Consider the following 18,357-nt stretch of genomic DNA (forward strand, 5'->3'; position numbering starts at 1 on the left):
ACAAAGGGTGTCCTGGGGACAGTGTGTAATGTTCTTACAGTCTCTCCATTGGGTACAGTCACATAGGTGTCCTCCCGGAACAGCCTTTCCGAGAATGTCCATGACAGTCCTGTCCTGAAGGGAGTGGTTTTCTCCGGTGATGGGTTCTTCTTCTGCCAATGCAGTTAACACAGGTTTAAAAGTTACTTTTTTCACTGGACGTTTGAATTTATGATCACAACTCATGGGCATAATTGACCACTTCTTTGGTCCAAGCCTCGAAACCCCAACTTTTCCAGTCGCGTACATATGTCCATTGAGGGTGTAAGTCACAAGCTACACGCACATCGTCGTACACATCTTCAGTACCTAAAATCTGACGAATCTTTTTTCCCGTGGAGGTCGAGAAGTATCCAGATGAAAGCGCAAGGCTTTAACAGAATGAGTCTTTCGTGGATATTTAAAGGTACCACTTTCTTGTTGTTGTTTTTTTTGGCGGTACCTCACTGTACAGATCGTACAAAACCCACAAGGATTCGGCTGGTAAACGAGATCCCAGAAAGCAAGTCACTAAGACACCCACTACACGACGACCCAAATTCATGGGATACAGTGATCGTAATAAGTATTGGCAATCCTCCACTGCCTGAATATTGTCATTGATTTCCTTCCACAGCTATCGTTGTATCACGATTGATAAAGGCCGTGGCATGGTAGTCCGTTTTCATACCTCTTTAGGTCGGAGGTAATAAGTGTACTTTTTGCACAAAACTGATCGTGCTCCGTCGTCGTATCCAAATCGTTTAGTCACTAGTTCACGCGTCAAACACCTCACCGAGTTTTCCTCTACAGACAAAATTTAATAGCGTAAAAGATTTTGGTAATCCTTTAATTCTTCCTTTGGAATTCGATGTAGTATGGCCACCATGTAAGTAGTAGGATGAGTATCCACCAAAGTCTTCTGGTCCTCGTCCAGTTCAACAATGTCTGACCGATGGAAAGTTTTCAAATGAATCATTTCTCTTATACCATTCAGGTACCAGTGATTCCAACATTGGTGACGTAACGGATGCAATTGTTCTTTGTGTTGAACTTGTATTTTGACCAACTCTGGGTAAATACGTTCTCTCAAATCCACAGGTAAACCAGGAATGTTCTCTTGTAAAGTATCCATGACAATGTCAGCCAGTTTTTATACCCACGTTGATGGTCACTTCTGAATGCCCCTTAGTTTTATTCAGGTTTCCTTTTCTTTACTGGATGGATTTGACAAACAAGGGGGTATAGTTTCTTCTGAGGCACTTTCACACTATAGTCTATCCTTACACAAACAGTATTTGTTGATACATCTAACATACGTTCACAAAAGGTTTCTCGTAAATGTGTGATGTCCACTGGTTGATCCCACACATACCATGGTAAATTTAAACAGTCTTTGTAATTTTGTTTCAGACCTTTGTCGTCTGGAATTTCACAATTTATTTGAATCTTGAAATACGTTTATCGATATCCATTAGGTAGTTGTTAAAGGTCCGACAATTTTAACATTTTCAAATGAATTAAATCTCTTATGGCATTCAGATACCATGGATAAGTTAATGATTGTTAGGATTCAATTGTTTCTTACGTTTCACGTGCATCTTGACCAACTCTCGGTAAATTCCTTCTTTCACCTCTACAGGCAAACCACGAATATTCTCCTTTAAAGTATCCATCCAGAGATTACTAAGGTCGTGCAACTGAATGTAGGAAATGACAATCCGGAGACCATCGAGCATGTTCATAGCAAACCGAAATTTTCTGCTCCCACTCGTGAAGTAACACATCGCAACTGAAACACTTGACTTCGTCCTCTTCGCCCAAGTAAATGAATACGGCTCGGGCTAATTCTTCGGTGGAAGGCCCTCCCAGAAATTTGGGCCATTTTCCTCGGAACGTTTGGAATCGACTTTCAAAGTTGCAGTATTCAGGCAAACGCACAGGGAACGAATATTCGTCTTTCACAGGCTCATTTCGATGAGGGTAAAGTGAAATCAGCAGGAATTTACTTGGGGGTTGGGGTTGGATGACATCCGTAGGGTGGTAGCTGCATGGTTTCACGTGGAGGTTGACATCCACCATGAAAATCAGTAAAGAGTCCACGATAACGAGTGGCATCGCTTTCGAATCCGTCAGGTTTTGGCACGCTCAGCATCACTTTCCATGGTAGATATGGTAGTAGTAGTCATAGCAAAGTTCCCATGATGTCCTGCTAAAGTAGTCATAGAAAAGTTCCCATGATGTACTGAATCACTGAGGTCACAGCGTACGGCATCCCTGCAATCGCAAGGCACAGCGTCGCACTCGAGTTTTCTCTCGCTTGATACCTGCTGTTTAAAAGGATTCGTCTTTCTCGCTTGGCAATGGTATATACAATGAACTATCGGTCTGAACATTTTCCCTTTTTATATGCTGACCAATATCGGCATGTCCGTACGGCAAAGTGAAGTGATTGGGAAGCCACACTCGCTTGTGGTATACGATTTGATACACTTTTTCCAAAGGTCGAGTGACTATTTGGTGTGCGGCTAAACGTACAATCTTGTGAGGTTGGTAGGTGGTGACTTTAAAATCATGATCATCTCCACGTTGCAAGGCTTCTTTCAACACCCCAAAGATCACCACTTGACTGGTGCGTTAATTGAGAGTCAACCCTTTGAATGTTCACTCCGTGTGCACGTCTCCTTGGGGTTACGGTATTCATAGCCGTAATTTTTGGAACCGCCATATCAAAAGTAAGAATCTTGTCGTTGGGGTGCTCATCCGTCCAGGCTCCTAAACGGTCTCCTTCGATGAGAGGGTGACGTTGACCTAGGCGATCGATGTAGATGCTACTGTCCGTGTCAAAATACATCACACGATCTCCTAATTGGTGCAACACTTCGTACTGTTTAAAATGAGCATGGGCTGTCACTCAGGCCGCAATGATGACATTCATAAATTCGTCAGCTTCTACAAAGTCCAGTTCTTCTTCGTAATTGACTAAGATCAAATCATCACGAAGGACGTCCACGAGTTTCATGTATTCGTTTTCGTTGTGAATCATCTGAAAGTAATAGAAAGGTCCTGTCAAATGCTCCGTCTCTGGTAAACACGGTCGTTGTGCCATTTTTCCCCCACAAGCAATTTAATATCACTTCGGCAAACGATCGCCTTCCTTCATATTTCTCCACGTGGTCTAAAGTGATGCCTTCCTATTCCCAGTATTTCGCTTTGAACTTATTTTGGTCTTCGGGAGTGTGGCACCAGGAAGGATAACCGCTGGCTTCTTGTTTCAGTTTCAAAAAGGCATCCACGTAGTCTGGAAAATGCCTTTGTGAGTCTCGTCACCCTTGTGGTATTGTTCTGTTTTGGGAAAGTGGTAAATTTCGTACACTTCTAACAATTGGTATTCCAGGTCCAGAGCCTAAAATAATTCGACACTGACACACGTTCCCGTCAAGGAGCGTTCTTTCTGGGTGTGTTGACAAGGAGGGTCTTGGTTACACGTTTCGGTACAAGTACGGCACAAAGGAAACATCAGTTTGCCTTGGCAATGGTGAGGTAAAACGGGATGGTATAAGTCCGTGGGAGGCAAGACTTTACATTTAATCGATCCTTCATATTGTCGAATGTTGTTCAGATCGATGTGTTTCGTCAGCAATTGTGGGTGCCCTGTGGGAAAGTGACAATATTTGCACACGTAATAATACAGCGAACACACGAACAAGTATTTTATTTCTTCTCCTTTCTCCTCGTCCGCTTGGTACAGCAAACAGGTGGCATTCGTCCGTCCTCCGTACAACTGTGCCGCGGGTTCAATGGGTACACCAACTTGTAACTTTCCACGATGCGTTTAAACTCGGAATCGGTTTTCAAACGGTGATCGTACTCGTTCTCCCATATTTCCATCACTTGGTATCCTTGTTGTTCTAACTTCAAGCGTTGCTGACAAGTGGCCTGGTACAAGTCTTCCATGATACGTTGTAGAAACTGATTTTTAGTGCCACGTTGAGCGTAACAGATGTGACATCCATGACGATCTTGGGGTTTTCTAAGTCTCAGCCATCTACCGAATATGTTCCGATGTTCTTTAACATTAACCCCAACCGGTCGCTAAACCGTCCCCATCCACTACTAGCAGATACAAGGAGATATTTCAGGAGTACAGTGGAAACATTTTATGTTATCACTCGTGACTTCGCTTGTAAAGTCTTTCCTTTATATATATATAAAGGGCAACACACAAAAAATCGGTTTTGATTGATTTACTTCTCCGCTGTGTCAATGCGATTAATGGCTCCATTTTTCTACATCGATCAAAAGAAGTTCCGAAATTTTACAATATTTTAGGACAGCAACTTTTCACAAACTTGTTTTTTTCCATATAATGCTCATAATTGTGTCTTTTGTCAAATTAATTAATATTTGCATTCGAAAATGAAGTGATTTTAAATTTGTTTACTCATTTATTGAGCGGGTTGGTGCACAGGTACTCGACGTGAGTTTGATGTTCCAACAAAAAAAAAAAAAAAACACACACACACAAGTAAATGTGAAGGGAAAAAAAATCATAACGAGTAACCCACATGACCCGTTCTGACGCAGGACCCTGTATAGCACCCCTCTCCCACATACACAAACTAAATGGTCGGTCATTTTTTAACAAAATGGATGACTTAAATGATACAAGATTTCATATATTCAGCTTGATTTATTAGAATATAAAAAAATACATCTATCTGGCTAATTGATAGTCTGTTCTCTGAGTAAATATATAGCTCGACTTTGATAATAAATAAAGTGACTTTTATTCATTCTGTGCGTATCATAATTCACACATGGTTTAGCGTTGACCAGACATGTAAGGTTGGTAGAGTTGACTTGTTTTTGTGGAGGCTTTTTTAACATAGTAAATGGATATTTATGAGTCATATAAAAACAGCATAGCCTCGCTATTATAATTGCCTTAACAGAAATAACTCATTGTATTTGGCTGTTGCTTATTATTATTATTATTATTATTATTAAAATTCGATTCGTGTATTCTTAACAATATAAAAACATGAGATAACCGTTTCCGTGTCTCTGTTATCGATTCTGTCTTTCGTTTTCATTGCCTCTCCTGATTTCCTGTACGCCATATTGATAGTGAGTTTACGAGGCGTTTAAAAACTTTGATTATAAAGAAAATAAAAAGAAACAAAGAAAATGCCTGCAATCGAAGTTACCCAGGCGAATATAGCGGAAGAACCAATACCAGAGGAGTCATTAAATTCAAAGCCAGTTATTGGTATTATCTACCCACCCCCTGAAGTAAGAAGTATCCTTTGACATGATTTTAAGTTCCGATAGTCCTACAATGAAATACATAGCACATGTTGTTTTTGTTTTAGTGCTATGTCTTACTATCCAGATAACGGCCTGGTATAGCGTATTTTGATGTAGTTCACATCGGAATGAGTAATCAAAGGTTCAAGAACATCTCACATACTTGGCAGCCTATATTGACACTCTTCCACTAATTTATGTGTAATTAATATATTTACTGTGCTGTCTTTATCCTGGCAGAATGAAAATATGATACTAGCAAATGGACGTGTTTTAATGTTCCGTTGACATACATTTGAATTTGTTGCAATGTGGCAGTAGTCGAGGTATGCCGAAGTAAGTTCAAGTAGGTACATGTTGGGAATATGTTTCTTGAATGAAACGAACTGTTGCTTACAGTTCCAATAGGCATAATATATTTTTATTCATTTCGTTAAAGAATAATATTTCAGCTTAACGCGATTTCTGCATTCCCGGCTTTCATCGCTTTCCATCCAACTGAAATGTAGGCCAATGAAACTTGAAAACAGGTCCATTTCTTTTGTGAGAATTTGAATTTATTAGAGAAAATACATCAGGGTCAGTAAATCTGACTAAAACATTATGACTTTACCGTGTAGAAAAGCGTTATTTTAGTTGTCAGTTGTGTGAAATGTTTCTGAAAATTTGACGTTCGTAACAATATTAGTTGACATCAAAACATGTTTCACAAATTAAGTTATGTTTTCAAGTTCTGTTGACTTACATTTTGGTGGGTTGGAATTCAGTGGAAGCCAGGAATGCTTTGGTTAAAAGGGCAATAAGTATATTGAACAAAATGAAGTTATCTAAACACTTTCTTCAGTATTAGTATGTTTTTATTTATTTTGTCCAATTCGAACAAACTGAAATGTATGTTGTCAGAACATGAAAATGCATCTATTTTTGCTAGTGTCACAAATTTTCCTTCAAGATAAATGCAGCAAGTAAGTATATCAATTAGACTTAAATTTTTGGAAAAGTGTTAATATGGGCTTCCAGATGTTTCTGAAAATTTGACCTTGTTTTATTGTCAGCCATCTTGGGAACATGCTACGCAAGGCCATTATTTAGGCAGTAAGACATTGATCACTAACAACATCTGGTTAATAATGTCATTAGTTGGATGTGATCCTTATGCTTGGGTCAGCACAGATTTATGATTACATTAAATCCTGGCTGAGTTGTACCAAAGTCATAAAAATAGTACTAACAGCTGCCATGCTAGGGCCTCAGCTCAGCATTAAGAGGTTAGTTGCAGGATTGGTCAGCCTGGTGTCAGGATAATGTGACTAGGTGGGACATCATGCTATATATCGATGTCATGATGCACCAGTGCTAGATGTCATTCAAAATGCCACACTACAGACATCATGGCAATATGACTGAAAAATTGTTGAAGGTATGTTAACAAACCCAAATTGCACACATACACACAATCACACACACAAACCTTTATTAATACTAGGGTATTATTGATAATCAAAGAATGATACAGAATATGTTGAGACAAAATGGTCAATATTTACAATTAAATTTTGATATCTACCAGTATTTCAGTCACTTGAACATGGGAAAATAAGTCATGGTACTACTTTGTAGATCAAAAGATTGGTTGCTGTTTTCTCAAGTGTTTTTTTGTTACATTCTTGTTCCAGTTGTAGATTTCATCAATTTTGAATAAATTCAAACCTTGCCAATAACTTTTGTCATTATTCTTGAATACATTTCCTGAACATGACTAAAGACATTGTTGATAAGACAGCCAGTTTTGTTGCCAGAAATGGACCTGAATTTGAGACCCGTATTCGCCAGAATGAGTTGAACAATCCCAAATTCAACTTTCTGAACCCATCAGATCCCTATCATGCCTACTATCAACACAAAGTCAAGGAGTTCAAAGAGGGGAAAGGTAAATTTCTTGGAATATATCTCTCAGTTGCACACATTACCTCTTTATCTTTTAAGTTTACTTTTCATATTTCATGCACTCTGGATAAATGCTGTAATTAAAGTGTTCAGGCTTGTTCTACACATTGCATTTAGATATTATTTCTCTACAGTTCAATTCTTGTCTGACAAAAGGTCTACATCATTTGCCTCCTGGAAATGGTTACTGCACATTTTTTAATTGTTCTAAATTCTATGCATCATGCTCTTTTTGCTCGATGCAGATACAAATTTTACCATGTATTGTGTCAATGTTTCCCTCTGCTAATAGAAAATGAAAACTGCACATAACCAGAAATAAGTAATGATTCTTTGGTAATTGATTCCATGTGGTAACTGATGCAGAACAACTGTACACTAGACCTTGTTTAAGCTTATTTCACAAGTTTACTCATCAAACTAGAAGATTGAATCAGTACATATTAAAATGTTTACAGTGGTACCTGTCTTATATGCCCACTCCTTCAGCACAGAGAAAGTGAATGTATAAGATGGGTAGCCTTTTCCAGAGGGGGACTATTTATGTATGTACACCTTTCCCTTGATAACTCATGCACAGTGGGGTCCACAGACATAGATTGGAATTAAAAATGAATCATCCTTGAGGATTTCTCTGAAACTCGCTTGTCCACAATGGTCCGTATCTGTGAAATTAAGCTCTTTATTTTATGAAGTATTCATTTTGTTTGGCTGCTTTGTTATGTTTGATCACAGTTATGAAAGAGTCAGTTAATTTAAGGTAGTTTATGTTACATACACAATAACATTTATAAGTGTTCGATTGATCAAATGAAGTGAGTTCACCCGACATACAACTGGTGCAGCTAGATTTTAAGTTAGTTGGATTTTCATGCCTTTTAACTTTTCTTGTATTCCACCTTCTTTATTTGATTCAAAAGACATAATCAACATGATAATACAAAGTAGGCCAGCTTTTAATTCAGTGCAACAATACAACAAATACTTCTGAAGTCAGTTATCAAAACGCAGTCAGCACTTAATTGGGTTCTCAGAGAAACACTTGCGGACATAGCTGTTACGGTAGATTGGCACGTTTTACATATAAGTACAAGAGGACACATTGTATTTATGAGGATTACACTTAAAAGGAACTAAAAGATAGAACTTGAACACAAATTTCAATTGATAATTTTTTTTATTTAATCTGTATTTATTTATTAAAGTACTGCCTCCACTCGGCTTGACATTCTCATTGATTGAAATTTCCTTATTGCAGTGTACTAGAAATGTCGTTTGGAAAGAAAATGTAAAAAATTGTATGACCTGTTTTTAAATTTGATATTTCATTGCGTTGATTAAAATTTCCAAGTTTTCGACGAGCGATACATCAAAGTTTCTTTTACCAATTTTGATCACAATATTCTTCAAATTCAACAAATAGGGATACATTTTTCAGGTATTTTCTGGTTTAAAAATGGGATCCATGCTGGACCCTGCGTTATTAGCGGTTTCGTGAGTTATCGAGGGAGTGGTTTAGTAAGAAACCTACATGTAACTCAAAATCATTTATTATCTTCATTTGGTGTCTTTGGAAATCTCATTAATTATGTACATTTTGGGTTTACATCTCTAACACACGCATGCAAGATTCCTCCTACTATTTATTCAGCTTGTTTTAGAAATATTAAAACTTGGCAATGCAGATATTGGATGCATATGACACTTTTTTTAATACAGAAATAGACTATTCTCGAAAACAGAAATGGGCAGAAAGCAGTCTGGTTCTTTTCATCTGGAGCTTTCATTTGCTTTGAAATGCCAATAATTTGACAATGTTAGGGACCTTGGTGATAATCAGGTTAGAAACTAAATCAGTGAATGAAATTTTGTATTGTGCTTTTTCTATTTTTTATGCATTTCATTTTTTAAAATGGGGGGACAAACAAACAGGAGGGGATTCAAATACAATAGTTGGGTCATAACGTGAATACTTCTTGAGTATATTTCACTTTTAAAAAATTGTGGATGAATTTGGCTATGAGCAAGAGACAACATTTTAATTATATGCCTTTATCTTTGAAAATTGGTTTTAACAGACTGTATATTACAATAGGTAAAATGAACATATAAAGTTTGGAAGATAGTTTATATAGGATTAGTTCTTATATTACATAGGATTGCTTAGTGAAGTGTTCTACTGTTACATTATAAAGGCCAGGTAAGCAATATCATGTCCACAATGGCCTCTTGATCTACATTATATGTACTTTTTATTTTATAATCTATCAAGAAAAACATAATTGTAAACAAAGTTGCAAGTATTTTCTCTCTTTTTTTCAGGGCAGGAACCTGTGGCTCCAAAGGTAACAAATTTTATTGTTTAATATAATAGTAATTGTTTATTTTTGTAGTTTGTGGTCATATTTTAGCTGCACTGGTAGCCATATGTGGTGCTACTTCGGTTTTGGGATCTTTAGCTGAGAAAGTGCAGTCTGCTCATTCTGAGTTACATCCAGATTATTTTAAGTTCATGGTCATATGTTTAATATTATTTGTATGCAGTATTATATTTATTATTATGCTTATGTTTGTGTCTTGTGTCATTTCTCTTACATTCATATTTTCACAAAGTCCTTGTATATCTGAAATTTTGTATACACACCACTTTGTTTGTAACAACATTGGATAGGAAGTGTTACCTTTTCATCAGTGGGTGGAAAGTCACCATGATTGATGTATTAGTTGTTCAGATTTTCATGGACAGTTAATTATTTTGCAAGCTGCAGAATTGGCCTTTGTGTGATGCAATCCCCTGAAAACTCCTGCATATGCCAGACATATTGATGGTAACAGTGTTTTGACTGTAAAATAGTCCTGTTGTGCTTGTGTTTTTACAAATTAAAATCTTATTTTTTCATATGTTTAACTTCACAACTGTACAATAAATCATTTTCAGTATTGAAAACCCTGCATGGCATGGAAGATCTTAGTATGATAGACACAAGATTGCCTTGAGTATTGGTCATTATTGTTCTCAAAGCTCGACTATGCATGTCCACTATGAGATCGTATTAAGGCATTGTCATGTTGTTCTTGCTGAATATTATCCAAATTTTTCTAAGTGGATGATCAGGAGTAAATGCATTGTCACATATTCCATTTATACGGTTAGACCACATACAAATTTCTCGTTTCCAGTGTGCAGATAGTGATTTTCAGATGGACACTAAAAAATTTAAAGATAAAGCTGTTATGTGAAATGATACCAAATTATCATGCTGTTGTTGGTTTGGGGTTTAATGCCATTTCTCAGCATAAGATAGATTGTACATGGTGGCCAGTATAATTGGTGGAGGAAAAACCTAGGAAAACCCAAGTAAGAATCACTGACCCATGGGAAGCTACTGGTGGCTTTCTCCCACATTAGGCAAGCCCAAGGCTCAAACTCATGCTGGAGACACATGATGGCAATGATTGGTAAAGACAAACACTTTAGACCTAACAGCCACCCAGGCCCCCCCCCCCACTTAATTGCCATATTTTTTCTTTGTTTTTGATTGTTTGATGCATTTTTCTTTGGCTAACAGTGTAAGTGTCGGAAAGTTTTTGTTTTAATCATTTATTACAAGGGTGATGTTGGGTTCAGGTTTATGTGCTTTTCAATAATATCATGTATTTACTATATATATTCTGTGTTAATGATGGCTTTAGTTATAATCTTGACTCTTTTGTCCCTCCCATTTGCATTTACTGCCCTGAATTTGCAGAGGTGAAAGTATTTTTGCAGTTTTGGACAACTGGTGGGGTGGGGGGGGGGGTGTGACAGGGCTACACTGTACTCTAACTTCCAAAACCTGGAAGGTAGAATTTGTTTTTCTTGCTTCACCTCCTAAGTTGTCCAGAATCAAGTGATTTACCACAATTCTATTAGGGACCAACAATTTGATGTTCTGGGACAGGGACCTAACACTTTTTTTTATATTTCTGTCAGTCACTGAAAACCATGTTCTGAGATAAAACATCTTTGCTCAGAAGAAAATAAAAATGTAATGATTATTACCTTATAGTACATAATTTCCTATGTGTATGTTAATTGTTGTATATCTTATAATAAAAATAAAAACATAATTAGAGTGGGATGATTAAGCTTACACTATAGCTGATCCCCTGTGAAATAAACTTTGCTGCCATTGTTCAGAAGAACAGAAATCAAGACACTGAAGCTGACAAGTTACAGGCTATGCCATTGATGTAATAGGTAGAGAAACTTTGAGGGGTGCCAACACCTGGGCAAGATATTTATCAGAGGGCCAGTAAACTTAAAACACACCTACTAAACAAATGAGAAAATATTTAGTGGACTTCAGAATTTACATAAAATTCAAATAGAAAACAACCGCACTGTGATTCACGGTCTTACAAAGGAATACATATACTTAACACATTAACATATGCTAGCAAATAACTAAAACTATGGCTTTTTTAATCTGAAATTTTTCGGCTGGATATCTTTCACAACATTCCACTTAGTCCCCATGTTAATATATGTGACGTGAAGCATGTGATTAAAGGCTCATAAATATAATTTGAACGTCCGCCTCGGATGCGGGAGGTTGTGGGTTCAAACCCCGGCTAAGTCATACCAAAGACTTATAAAAATGGTACTAACAGGTGCCTTGCTTGGCACTCAGCATTAAGAAGTTGGCGTTAGGATTGGTCGGCCTGGTGTCAGGATAATGTGACTGGGTGGGACATCATGCTAGATATCTGAGGCATGATGCCCCAGTACTAGACATCACTATAAACTGTCACACTGCAGACATCGTAGTGATATGACTGAATTTTTGTTAAAGCTACGTTAAAAATCTAAATCACACACACACAATTATAATTATAATTGTAGTTTTCACATTTCATTGTGACAAATTGAACTGTTTTGTTTAAAAAAAAATTAAATTATTTTGTCATGAAAAATGAAAACTTTCAGTTAATATTAAATTTGTGACAAGATTACTTGGAATTTCCATACATTAATTTCTGATGGAAGTGAAATTGTACCATGGTACATACCACCCAAAAAAATACTGTGGCAGACTACCAGGTTTTATTGACCTGACAGCAAAATCACCAACCATGAGATAGTAGATTAGCATTCATTTTGAGCCCTGTCCTACTTCCTCAAGCATTTGTGCCCTTGGGTCATACCTGTTGTCGTGGCTGGGGTTAGGGGTATGCCCTTTGATGTATAGACAGCTCATCTTGGGGCACATCATGTTGTATGTTTTTTTAAATTGAAACACTACATAACACAAGAAAAAGCAAATGTTTGTTATTTAGTGTGTGCATAGCTTGCATGAATCAAATTTGGCAGGTTTATCTGGTTTTTCTCAAGAGATAGTGCAATTATTCAATATTCCACTGATCATTTACGTTTTGAAGGAGACTTCACATATATAGGTAGAAAGATTTGACATTCTAGCCTGGCACTGACAATGAGGGGAAAATGGACTAAAACTTCAAATCTATTGAAATTTTCTTTATGACAAATAGAGTAACATGCACAAAATTTTACTTTCCTAATAGGCTATTTAGGTTAGGGAATTATCATCCCCTGAATATTTTAGTTTGTAAGATAACTGTTTAGAAATTTCATATCATATGATATGGGGATTTGCCATGGCAAGACAATGACTTTAAAATAGCTCTAGTTTATACTGTATTTAATTGAATTCAAATAATTTCACTGTACATTTATGTCTTTGGAAGATCTTTTAGAGAGAAATCTGTTTTTTATGCTAAATTTCTAATATGAAAACCAAAGATCTGTTAATTGTTCAGGTTGATAGCATTTTCTCCAAAAATAAATAAAACTTTAAGAAATATATGTAGGCATGAATATATTTGTACATGCTATTATAGTCATTTAATTTTTGATTTAAAAATGTGAATTTCCTATTTGCTTCTTTGTAGCTAACCCAGTTAGGGTACAGTAAACCATCAGAACAGCAAGCAAAGATTGTGCAGGAGCCAGTTGTTCCCAAGGAACCACCTCCAGAGTTTGAATTTGTAGCTGATCCACCCTCTATCTCTGCATTTGATCTGTAAGTCAACAAGACACAGCAGAAATGTCCATTTGCTATCACAATAAAATATGTATGGGCAGAGATTAAATCTTGTATACACGTGATTATCATCTTTTCTTGCCTCTTAGTTTCACAATGCCCCTGGCATACATAGCTAGCTCAAACTGTTCTGAAGAAGCACTGTCTTGTGGATGAAGAATTTGTGCCTATAGCAGTCTGAAACAGACCAGTGAGAGAGTTCATTGCACATTACTGCCTGTAGCAATTTAAAGCAGACCAATGAGAGAGCTCATCACACATTACTGCCTGTAGCAATCTAAAACAGACCAATAAGAGAGCTCATCACACATTACTGCCTGAAGCAGTCTAAAGCAGACCAATGAGAGAGCTCATCACACATTTAGGGTTTTCAGTAGGATAATTCATGATGTCCACATGCCATGGCTAAAAGACAAATGTATGTACATATGGTTAATGTAACAATCTTTTAGTCTTATGTCCTCATTTCCTAGTAAAGTCACACAAATTCACGTTCCCTCATGAGGTGTTGTGATGGAGAGAAGAACAAAAATTTCCTCAAGTAACCGAAGGTTGTTACACTGTGGAAGCTTGTCATGCTTGAGGTATGTTTTGAAATACATTAAACATTTCATATCTTGATATTACTATATTTAGTTACCTTGATGCATACTCTGTTAAATATTACTGTATCTCTTTCATGTATTTTACTTATTTTGACTTAGTTTTCTTTTGGTCAAGTGCTAGGCTGGGACGAAGCTTTTTTTTTCTCTATGAAAATATTGACCTTTTGTGGATCAAGAAAACATTACATTGAGCAAGTTCATCATACATTTAGGGTATTCACCAGGATAATTCATGACATACACATGCCATGGCTAAAAGAAAAATGCACATACATATAGTTAACATATCTGGTGGTGTACGCCAAGGGTCTTTAATAAGGTTGATCTGAGTGGAATGACAATTCTTGGCTGGTAGTATATGTTAAGGAACTTTGGTAAAAAACCTATTGGATACTACATTCATTGGTGTGAATGACTATTATGTCAGATCACATGGTTGCTGTTTAAGATTTGGTCGTAATCTGCCATTTAAAGTAATGGGGTCGAATTCTCCACTCTCCAAAATGGAGGCCACATATTTCATTCGTTACTTGAGTTTTCACGATTAGAATCACAATAAAAAATAATTATGAAACTATAATGATCTGATTGTACTCTTAAATCTTTCTATACATAATAGATGTGTTTACAAATTGATGTTAACCATAACATATACTTCACTGCTATAACAGTCAACATTCAGGCCTATGTGTATGGAATCAAATTGGTAAGAGGTGTTCTATTTATAGTGCACTGCACTATGTAATTTTAGTACATGTATATCAACTGTCTAGAAAACCCATACACTCTATGAAGTAAAGGATTAACTCATTTTCTGCTAGAGATTTGTTTCTTTTTTTCTAAAATGGGTGTTGGAAACTCACTTGTTGCATCTAAACATCTGTTTCCAGGAGATTTTTGTTTTTCTGGATACTTAGGTGCATAAAAGTGAAACTTAATGCATATTATGGTCACCTTCAAAAGACATCCATGCTGGCAAATCATTATACACACTACATTATACACACTATTTTCTGTTTTCAGAAGGGATGTGTGCTTTTTAGCTCTGCTGGCCATAAACCAGAAGAGCTTATCAGGGTTCATGAAAATATTTTTTACAAGCTCTCATCCTAGGGATGAGAGTGTTGCAATAGTTGCTTATCCCTGTCCTTATTAAACTCCACAGTCTCCACTACAGTGCCAATGCTTGTATTAATTAATGATCCATAGGTACAGGATGCTTGCTGAATACTCTATGGGTCAAAACCATGAAAACTCTATTATGCTCCTAATTCATGGCCCCTTATATAAATATGTAGTCAGTGACAATGTAACTTGAGAAGTTGCAGTTGCACACATGTCCCTTGATTTCTTAGTGGTATTTGGATTAACAGTGATACATTTCAGTAATCTAAAAGACATTTTAATGTTTCGTAAATGTATCTTTAAGCAGGCTACCAAGTAGACATGGGAGAAGTGAGGAAACAAAAAGTGTCAGTGCAGATATTGTGGTTCCTTCAGATCACCAGTGTTTTAAGGATTGTACAGATTCTTTAGCACATTGTCTCAGCAAAAAAAGCAAAGATGCTAGGATATAATTAATTACGCAAAAAAATGTAACTTGCATTTGAAAGAATTCCAACCATCTCCAATTTCATTGACATTCATACTAAATTATCCATGTTGATCAAACATACATTCTAGAGAGCTACTTATCGGTGCCATTAAAGGGAAGATTGCTATTCAGCCAGATGAATTTGAACATTTTTAAGTCATGACCCATTAAAATTTCTACTACTCAGCTGTTTTGATGTGCATTATAAATATATTACAAAATTATGTATCATGTAAAAGTTGGTGGGAAGATACATCTGATGTGTTTACAAGTTGCTGGAAAAAATGCTACTGATGTAAGCTGGCATCATTTTTCCTGTGTAAAGTAATTACATACTTATAAAATAAACTATATGCTGGCATCTTCACTTTGGCAGTTTCAAAGTTTCAGTCTTGAAAATACTGGTGACCTAGGCAAGGGTAAAATTTCCTGATCAGATAAAAACATGACATTTTTACATTTTCTCTCTCATATGTTCTTAGATGTCTGATTGATAAAGATGTATGATAGATCATTAAAAGGGGAGCTTTCTAAACATCAAAATGCAGTCTATATTGCTGAAAATGGGAATACCAGTAAGAAATCATGGGTATGGGGTGATACTGCAACATATTTTCATGACATTTACCCAGTTGCATAACAAACTTACACTGGATACCGGTGTAAAAACAAAGTTAGCTTTCATTGCAACAATTTCTAGACTGACATCTAGTAGGCAAATTAGGCAAATGTTATTAATAATTATGCACACTAAATGTTTAGTGATGTTGAACTTTTGTGCCTGTTAAGTGCAAAATAATTCAGATTTATTCTCATTATGCGAATCTGCATCTACACAGCCCAGCCAATTTTTACCAGGTCCTGGCAAGAGGATGAGTAGTTTTGCTAAGCCCAGGCTTATGGGATGATTTATTGTCCCAGGCTTATGGGATGATTTATTGTCCACCATCTGATGTCTATCTGTCCATTAGCACAAGTTTGTTATCGCTTCTTCACTTAGACCACTTGTAGGATAGACATGAAAATTTACATACATTCATCCTATAGTCTAGCTGGCCCTAGATGAAAATTTACACACATTCATCCTATGATCTAGCTGGCCCTAGATGAAAGTGGCGCTGCTTGCATGTCCATTATGGGCATCAGAACAGTCAGCCTTGAAAATCTTATAACTACTCTTCTGGATAGAATCATCATAAGAACTTGGGGCAAAAGATATCTTATGATGTCTAGTTGGTCGGAAATGAAAATGGTACTGATCTTATATATCCAGTATGGCTGCCACAGGGCCTGATTTTAAACTCTTATCATTTAGGATTATCAAAGACAGTTTCATTTCAGCATTCATCAATTAAAAAGAAAAAATTATAGTCTTGTCTTTAATTCCTGGAAAAATTTTTCGGAGAGGAGACTCTCATGCCTTATTATAGATTCATCTCCATCATGAAATAGGGGTTGATTGCATGAAGGGCAGTGGTATTAAGAAGTGAACAAAATAGCTCATCATTTGTTTAGTTTATATTTTATCTTTCTTTTTTACAGGGATGTTGTGAAACTAACAGCCCAGTTTGTTGCCAGGAATGGCCGTCAGTTCTTGACAAACTTGATGAATCGAGAGCAGAAAAACTACCAATTTGACTTCCTCAGACCTCAACACAGTCTTTTCAACTACTTCACAAAACTGGTGGAACAGTACACAAAGGTAATTAACAATACAGCCATGGACAATGCTGGACTGAAAAAATTTAGGAAATTTTCTTCTTTTCTGGACCTAAGATCTTTAGAACATTGAACAAAAGAATCCTATTTTTCTTTATACATTATATTACTGTATATACTTGCGTATAAGCCAAATAATTTAGGAAAAAATAAAGCCCCGGCAGAAGGGGGGGTGGCTTATCTGCAGACCCATGCCTAAACTTGACAGTTATTAAGTCTTTTTGTTGACTACTGTAATGGCTGTAAATCTTGAAACACGAAAAAATAATTTTTTTCTGTGTCCTAAAGCATATTCATGTAGAAAAAAAATCATTTTCGGTGTCCCGACACTTATTTAACTTTTATAAAGTGTTATGATTGATTTTGTTATTATTTTGCATGTGCGTGTTTTCTGATTTCTCTACCGTGATATTAAAGGTAAATGTAGACTTCATTTGCAGGCCAGTTGAGTTTACTTGGGAGACCAGGCTGAACTATAATCTACAGTACTTGCACTGATTTTGTTATATTCATTGTTTTGAACAAATCACATTCTTCCAGAACACATTTCAGCTAGTCCGTAACAGCTGTTTCATTTACGTTGAATCACATGCTCACACGTTACTCATTTTCAGTGATATGAACGATCCTACAAACTGAGGTAATATTTATGAAACGGTATGCACATTTAATTGTACAAGGCACATAGCCAGCATAACTTACATGTTCACGAAGAGTGGTAATAATAAGGGCTAAAATTCTCATTATAATCAACTAAGATCATTATCAATCTACTTTAGTTTTGTGTTTTGGCTGAACAACATCATAGCTTTCCACATAATGGAAAACTTGATGTTTTGGCATCGCCATTGTTGATAGTTGGGCTGATTTGTCTTTCGTTTTCCGACAGCAATACAGGCCAGTTAATCATTAGAACCCTGAAACTGGCTTGTGTTAAGAGGGAATTTTGACCAGCAACTATACCAGTACATTAATGTGTAATTGCCATTCATTCCATAATATTAGCATGATTACCGTAGTTTTGTAAAACGGTATGTAAGGCATACCTCTAAACATTTCA

General features: G+C 36.4%; 1 protein-coding gene across 2 annotated transcripts in view; it reads left to right on the plus strand.

Moving 5' to 3' along the window:
• Window positions 1-5,118: 5,118 nt before the first annotated feature.
• Window positions 5,119-18,357, plus strand: part of LOC149798865 (splicing factor 3A subunit 1-like) — an 83,874-nt gene continuing 70,635 nt past the window's right edge. For both annotated transcript variants that reach the window (XM_089957777.1, XM_089957778.1), the window contains exons 1-5: window positions 5,119-5,320; window positions 7,094-7,258; window positions 9,598-9,620; window positions 13,228-13,358; window positions 17,121-17,280. In XM_089957777.1, the coding sequence (XP_089813903.1) occupies window positions 5,209-5,320; window positions 7,094-7,258; window positions 9,598-9,620; window positions 13,228-13,358; window positions 17,121-17,280 (591 nt within the window). In that variant the 5' untranslated portion in view covers window positions 5,119-5,208. The remainder of the gene's footprint in view (window positions 5,321-7,093; window positions 7,259-9,597; window positions 9,621-13,227; window positions 13,359-17,120; window positions 17,281-18,357) is intronic.

Source organism: Sinohyriopsis cumingii, chromosome 5 (genome assembly GCF_028554795.1).
Source record: "Sinohyriopsis cumingii isolate HCF-2022 chromosome 5, ASM2855479v2, whole genome shotgun sequence".
Taxonomy (NCBI): Eukaryota; Metazoa; Mollusca; class Bivalvia; order Unionida; family Unionidae; genus Sinohyriopsis; species Sinohyriopsis cumingii.